At 52.8% G+C, this 7,500-nt stretch overlaps 1 protein-coding gene across 1 annotated transcript in view; it reads left to right on the top strand.

Annotated features, from left to right (window-relative positions):
* Positions 1–7,500, top strand: part of epha10 (EPH receptor A10) — a gene marked incomplete at its 5' end in the record, with an annotated part of 156,899 nt that overhangs the window by 130,736 nt on the left and 18,663 nt on the right. The window contains 3 exons of the mRNA XM_079749336.1: positions 3,632–3,693; positions 4,892–5,008; positions 5,736–5,822. Coding sequence (XP_079605462.1) covers positions 3,632–3,693; positions 4,892–5,008; positions 5,736–5,822 — 266 coding nt within the window. The remainder of the gene's footprint in view (positions 1–3,631; positions 3,694–4,891; positions 5,009–5,735; positions 5,823–7,500) is intronic.

Raw genomic sequence — 7,500 nt, 5'->3', positions numbered from 1 at the left:
GGGTCCAGAGGGGACCAGGCGGTCGTCGGCGCTCCCGTCGGGATCCGGAGGCCCCACAGGTCCACCTGTCCCACGGAGGCCGTCCCCATCCCCGTCCAGCGTGACGGCGTTCCCGCTGGGGATCGACACGGACAGGCGATCGTCCTCCGCCCCTCCAGCGGAGTCCCTTGCTCCGACCGACGTCCCCGCCGCCTCCGTCTCGGTGCCGACGCCGGCCCCTGGCTCGGCCCCGAGCCCCGGCTCCAAGTCGGCCCCGAGCAGCGCCACGGCCCCTGGTTCCGGTGAGGCCGCGGGCTCAGCCTCCTCTGTTCGCCCTCCAGGGGGCGACGGAGGCCTGGTGGCCCCGTGGGCCTGTTGAGCTCCCCTCACCCCTCTGCGGGGTGGTTCTCTCCGGCTCCGGAGTTCACGCGCCGGGTCCTGTAGCCGGTGGAAGATCGGGCAGTCCTTCCCGATTAGCAGCGGCACCGGTAGGTGGGGTACGATCCCTGCCCGCGTCGTGAATACCCCGTGCGGGGTCCGGATGACGACGTGGCAGGTCTCGAACGTCCGGGCGTCCCCGTGCATGCAGGTCACCTCTATGGGTGCGCCCTCCTTCCCGCCCGCCAAGTCGGGGCGGAGGAGAGTGACCACGCTGCCGGTATCCACGAGGGCCTGCGTGTCCTGGGTCATTACCCGCGCCGGTATGGTCGGGCTTCCCGTTTTCCCCTGCGCCCAGCAGGTCGCTCGCATGCATGGCTGCGTCTGCTGCCGGCGTGGCTCGTCTCGCGGCCCCTCCTCCCACGGCCTCGTCTCCCGCGGCCTCGTCTCCCGCGGCCTCGTCTCCCGCGGCCTCATCTCGGGCCGCGTCGTCTCTGGCGGCGTCGTCTCCGGCTGCATCGGGGCGGCGGTCGCGGCGGCGGTCGCGGCGGCGAGTTCGGTGAGCCGCAGTACGGCCTCGTAGAGGAGGGCCAGACTCTCGCTGGTCTCCCACTGCTGCTGCTGGGCGGGCGTCGCCGCGGTCCCATCCGGGTTCTGCATGCCGGCTGAGGGGGGTTCCCTCACAAACCCGGCCCGTAGCGCGGTCGAGTTGCCCGCATCCTCCACCATATGTGGCAACCCGTTTCCCCGATTGTCAGATACCCGGTACGAATTACACAGAAAGCAGGGGTTTAAAGCCGCAGCCGGCGTTTATTTCCGCAGCATAAATAGTCTGTATACTCGTGCTAGGGTCTCCGTGAGCCTCTAGCTCGCCGGCGTGGTGCGGAATCCCTCCGTGTCGCTTCGTCGTGGGGCGGACTCTCTCCGTGGCACTCCCTCGTGGTGCGGACTCTCTCCGTGGCCCTTCCTCGTGGTGCGGACTCTCTCCGTGGCACTTCCTCGCTGGTGCGGACCCTCTCCGTGGCACTTCCTCGTGGTGCGGACCCTCTCCGTGGCACTTCCTCGTTCGCCCGGTCTGGTGCGCCTTTTAAACCCAGCTTCGGGTCCTTTCCCTTCCTCCGGCCAGGTGTCCCTGATTGCGCTGATTGGGGGGAGAGACGTGGTGCTCTCTGTCGCCGGCTGGGGGTTGGCGACGGTAAACCAAGTCTACTGAGTGTCCTCGGACCCACCCGGTCCGAGGTTCAGCGGCGGGATGCCACAGAGGCCAGTAAATCCACCGAACTCCACCTTTAAAGAAAAAATAAGAGAACTATATACCCATTTTAAAAAACTTTATTTTTCTTCAGAAAGTCCCATCGCATCGAGTATCGACCATACAAATAGAAAAGTGGGTGGGTTGACAGCATCTTTTGCCATGCATTTCCAAAGGGAATCGGTGAGTTTGCCCGCGTTTGAGTCGCTTTTCAGCTATTTACAATGAGAATTCTTTCCTGCGGGAAAAAAAAAGTGCATCCAAAAGCCCCCACATCTTTATTGTCAATGTGTTTTCCGACAAAGACAGCCGCCGCAGTGGCAGCACCAGTAGTGTCCCTTGATGGTTTACAGCGGAGATCTCATTTTCCAGCTGTCTTGTTCGGGAGGCTTCTGCCACGACTTATTAGGTCCATATAACCAGCACTTACCTCCCTACCCTCCGCTTCAAACCAAGGGAGAAGGTCAACGCAGCACTTAAAGCCTACACACACAGCCAGGATCACGCTCGCACACACACACACACACACATACACACACACACACACACACACACACACACACATATAGAAACACTATAAGAAACACTGACTGCATTGTTTTCTGTACGTCAATGCTTGTCTCTATCTATCGCTCTCAACTCTCTACTTAACTCTTCTACTTTATTTGTCTATTTCTCTGACTCTTTCATCCCCTCTTTATCTCCCTCTCACCCTCTCCCTCCCTCTCTACATCTCTCTCTGTCTCTCTCTCACCCTAACTCTTAATCTATCTATCTATCTATCTATCTATCTATCTATCTATCTATCTATCTATCTATCTATCTATCTATCTATCTATCGTGCTACCTCTCCCTAGCTGTCTCTCTCTCTACCTCTCAATCTACAATTTTCTCTATTTGTTGTCCCTTTCTCTAGCTCTTTCATCTCTCTCTCTCTCTCTATCTCTCTCTCTCTCTCTCTCCTCTTCTATGGGAGTAGCAGTGGTTCCCCTCTCAGCCCTCCTGACCTTTCTCTGGTTCCTCTGATCTCTTCGTCCTCCATTATAATCACCCGTCCGTCACCTGCTCTGTTTATTCCTCCCGGACCTCCGAGTTTTCTGCATCTATGCTGCACTTTCTCTCTCAACTGCTTCCCGCCATTTTGTTCCTCCTGAATGGTATTCACCGTTAGGGAGGTAATGCAACGGGAATGCTCATCTCCTTTGGTACACGCTATTTAATGTCAATCCGAGGTTTAAGAGGTAGTCGTTGGGTTTTTTCTCAGTTTTGACTACGATGGGTGTGTTGTGTGATTGTGTGCCTGAATACATATAATGTGTGTGTGTGCTCCTGTGTGTTTGTGTATGTGTGTGACTGTTAAATCGATTGCATACAATGTGTGTGTGTCTTTGTGTGATTACATGTGGTGTGTGTGTGTGTGTGTGTGTGTGTGTGTGTGTGTGTGTGAGAGAGAGGAGAGATAGATTGTGTGTGTGTGTGTCTGTGTGTGTTATGAGAGAAGTGTGTGTGTGTGTGTGTGTGTGTGTGTGTGTGTGTGTGTGTGTGTGTTTAGAGGGTCATTAAACTGAGACAGGCAGTGCAGTGGAAAGGTTCTCCACATCCTCCACAGCTCACTGGGTGAAGGATGGTACCGCATAGCGCACGCGCGCACACACACACACACACACACACACACACACACACACACCTTCCCACATACACATACATACACCCACCCACACATACACATACACATACATACGCATACACACACACACACACACACCTTCCCACCCACACATACACATACATACGCATACACACACACATACACACTTATTCTCTGACTTCTATCGATTTCTTCCTTTCATTATTCATGTATCGTATATTCATATGTATATATTTAAATTATTTCTTTCTCTCTCTCCCTCTGCTTCCTTCTCCCTCTCTCTCTCTCTCTCTCTTTCTTCCCCCCCCTCTCTCTCTCTCTCTCTATTTCTTCCCCCCCTCTCTCTCTCTCTCTCTCTCTCGCTCTCTCTCCAGGTAACACTATGATGATCGTGGTAGAGAGTATGAGCAACGGAGCCTTGGATTCCTTCCTCAGGGTAAGCTCTTTACTTGTTTTCCCCTCTGACGTGTGTGCATTTGTGTGTGCCTATGCCTGTGTGTGTGTGTGTGTGTGTGTGTGTGTGTGTGTGTGTGTGTGTGTGTGTGTGTGTGTGTGTGTGTGTGTGTGTGTGTGTGTGTGTGTGCAACAAGAGGGTGCAAAGCCCCAACACACCAGCTCACCTTGGAGTGACTCTAAACACACCCACTGTCATTGTGCAGCCCCAAACTGAAGTGAAATCAGTGCTAGTGATCAGGCCTGGTGTGAATGAACTAGCGCCGTCGCCGGCGATATTAAACCCCAGACACATTAGCGCTTTAGTCGTGCCCTACACGCGGGCCAACAAAGTGTGTGCAATAACGACCAGAGTGCGCTTAATTAACGTAGCAAATGTGCTCTCTCCAAGGGACTCTGTGATCAGAGTGTTTAGATTGTAATCGCGGCCGAAAAGCTCAGGCGTCTTCCCCAAACCTCGGTGTGGAGTGATATGAATGAGCGGCCGGTTTGTTTTCAGCACAGATTGGACTCTGGAGTGTATCACGGCGGCAATGTTGTGTTGTGCTTTCTGCCTGTTTATTCTGCTCGTCTCCTCTGCTCACGTTTTGCTTATCTCGTTGTTACCTTATTTTTTCTCCTCTCCTGTTGTCTCCTCTTCTGTCCTCACGTCCCCTCACCTCTTTCGCCTCTCCTCTCCTTGTCTCCTCATTCGCTCCTCTTTGTCCTCTACCTCCTCTCTCCCTCCCCTCTTCTCTCCCCCCCTCTACTCTCTTCTTCTTCCCTGTCCTCTCATTTCCTCCTCTCCCCCCTCTCCCCCCTCCTCCCTCCTCCCTCCTGCCCCCCCTCTTCTCCCTCCTCTCCTCCCTCCTCTCCTCCCTCCTCCCTCCTCTCCCCCCTTCTCCCTCCTCTCCCCCCTCCTCCTTCCTCTCCCCCCTCCTCCCTCCTGCCCCCCTCTTCTCCCTCCTCTCCTCCCTCCTCTCCCCCCTCCTCCCTCCTCTCCCCCCTCCTCCCTCCTTTCCTCCCTCCTCTCCCGTCCTCCTCCCTCCTCTCCTCCCTCCTCCCTCCTCTCCCCCCTCCTCCCTCCTGCCCCCCCCTCTTCTCCCTCCTCTCCTCCCTCCTCTTCCCCCTCCTCCCCTCCTCTCCCGTTCTCCCCCCTCCCCTCCCCCCTCCTCCCTCCTCTCCCCCCTTGGTGACCCCAGAAACACGAGGGCCAGCTGACGGTGATGCAGCTGATGGACCTGCTGTCCGGAGTCGCCTCCGGGATGAAGTACCTCACCGACATGGGCTTCATCCACAGACGGCTGGCCGCACACAAGGTGGGCGAGAGAGGGAGAGAGAGGGAGAGAGGGGGAGAGAGAGGGAGAGAGAGGGAGAGAGGGGGAGAGAGAGGGAGAGAGTCCAAGGTAGTGGTGACGTTCGCTTGGACCCTGAGAACCGACTTTAGTTATGATGTTTATGTTTTCTCTTTTGTTCTTAATATACCGAATATTTTGATTTTTTCCTTTTTAATATAGCAATTTATTCCTTTTGGTTTGTCCTTTAAACAAGGCCTGTAAAGTCTTTACTGCCCTTTTGAGGGGGCAGTTGCAAAGGTGAAATCATTTTGAGTTGAATTTCGGCTTAATTTTTGTCATTTTACTTGAGTTTTGGTTTTAATTTAGTACGGCATTACATTTTTTCATGGTTAGATTGTAGTGTTTTGAACACTACAATCTCTAGTGTACTTCACACTGTGAGTGAATAATTTAGCCAATCAAACCAAACAGCTTGATGTGGGTTCATTTCACTTTCGGTGTTCAAAGAAATGGTACCTGTAATCAACTTGTTTGAACAGATGGGTGCAAAACATTGCAAAGAGTACAAGAACAAGCAACAACAACATAAACCAGTTCTTTGTTCTGTGTTTGAAGACGGCAGATTGTCAATTGGTCGCGTAGCATGCCATCGCTTTTATATATTTGATATATATAGTGGTCACCACTAATGCTAATGCTAATGCTATGCTAATGCTATGCTAACTATTGTACTACTTCTGCTCCGCAGGTGCTGGTCAACTCCAACCTGGGCTGCAAGGTGTCTGGCTTCAGGCCTCTTCAGGACGACAAGATAGACGCCATCTACACCACTCTGGTGAGATGAGATAGAGATAGGATGAAGATTTGTCGCTGAAAGGAAATTTCAGGTGTTACAGCACCAAACGTTTTAGTTGAAATGCAAATTGGATGCTAATGATATGAATGAAAACTGTATCGTTATAATGGTCAATAAGAATAATTTAATGTAGGAGGTAGTTTAAGGCTAACAAAAAAGGAATGAAAAATAATTGGAATAGAATAACGAAATGCAATCATATAAAATATTTGCATTGCCCAGGCTCTTCTGAGTATACCGAAGCGACTCAGACAATCAAAGTAATACATATAAGATGTAAGAAATACGTAATGACTACAACTTATTATAGTCTTGAATAATAATAATGAAAAGTAAACATTCGCTATTATTTCCTATTTCACGTGTCATTTCCAGCCAAAAAACTTGCGTCAGAATACTGCCTTGGAGTGTATGTACAGCTTCAATTATCGTGATCACATTTACCACTTGTTTTAGAGCTCTAAACGCAGATCCCCAGCGAGACGCTTGTCTTAATACATCCAGCGATGAAAACCCTAATAAAGAGCGAACATTTCATGTTACGCTCCCACGGTGTGTTTAAGCAGCATTTAATTAGTTGTTTATTTGGAGCGTCCCCCTTTTTGCGATAACAGAATTTAGCTTTCATTAAAAAAAAACACATGTTATTTAACATCTCAGTTTCCGCCCCCCGTGGTTATTTGATCTCCTTTTAATAAGACGTTGCACGCTCAGTTACATTTTATTCAAACGTCCCTTTGATCCGTTCTCCAAGCTGGGGAGATCTATTGTGAGATAATCAAAGCCAAAACGTGGAGCTCTGCTGGTGCAGCATGGCGATAACCCTGCAGGGGTTAAGGGTTCGATTCCCCACAAGGAATACATGTCGTTAATTAGCAGGTTGGGGATTTGAGCGTGTTGCTCAAGGATGCGGACGATCAGGTCGATCGTGGACATTGGGGTTTGACCCGGATCCTTTCGGCTAAGGCTCACGTACTATATTAACTAACTATCTGTCCCTCTCTCTATCTCCCTCTCCTCCTGCTCCTCCCCCCCTCCTCTCTCCTCCTCCCCCTCCCTCCTCATGTCTCCTCCTCCTCTATCCACTCCCCCCCTCTTCCTCCTCCACCCTCTCTCCTCCTCCCACCTCCTCCTCCTCCTCTTTCCTCTCCCCCCTTCCTCCTCCACCCTCTCTCCTCCTCCCACCTCCTCCTCCTCCTCTTTCCTCTCCCCCACCCTCTTCCTCCTCCACCCTCTCTCCTCCTCCCACCTCCTCCTCCTCCTCTTTCCTCTCCCCCCCTCTTCCTCCTCCACCCTCTCTTCTCCTCCCACCTCCTCCTCCTCCTCTATCCACTCCCCCCCTCTTCCTCCTCTACCCTCTCTCCTCCTCCCACCTCCTCCTCCTCCTCTTTCCTCTCCCCCTTCCTCCTCCACCCTCTCTCCTCCTCCCACCTCCTCCTCCTCCTCTTTCCTCTCCCCCCTTCCTCCTCCACCCTCTCTCCTCCTCCCACCTCCTCCTCCTCCTCTTTCCTCTCCCCCCACCCTCTTCCTCCTCCACCCTCTCTCCTCCTCCCACCTCCTCCTCCTCCTCTTTCCTCTCCCCCCCCTCTTCCTCCTCCACCCTCTCTCCTCCTCCCACCTCCTCCTCCTCCTCTTTCCTCTCCCCCCCTCTTCCTCC

Source organism: Pollachius pollachius (assembly GCF_949987615.1).
Source record: "Pollachius pollachius genome assembly, chromosome: 13".
In the NCBI taxonomy this organism is placed as follows: domain Eukaryota; kingdom Metazoa; phylum Chordata; class Actinopteri; order Gadiformes; family Gadidae; genus Pollachius; species Pollachius pollachius.
This window is presented reverse-complemented; position numbering and strand designations above follow the sequence as displayed.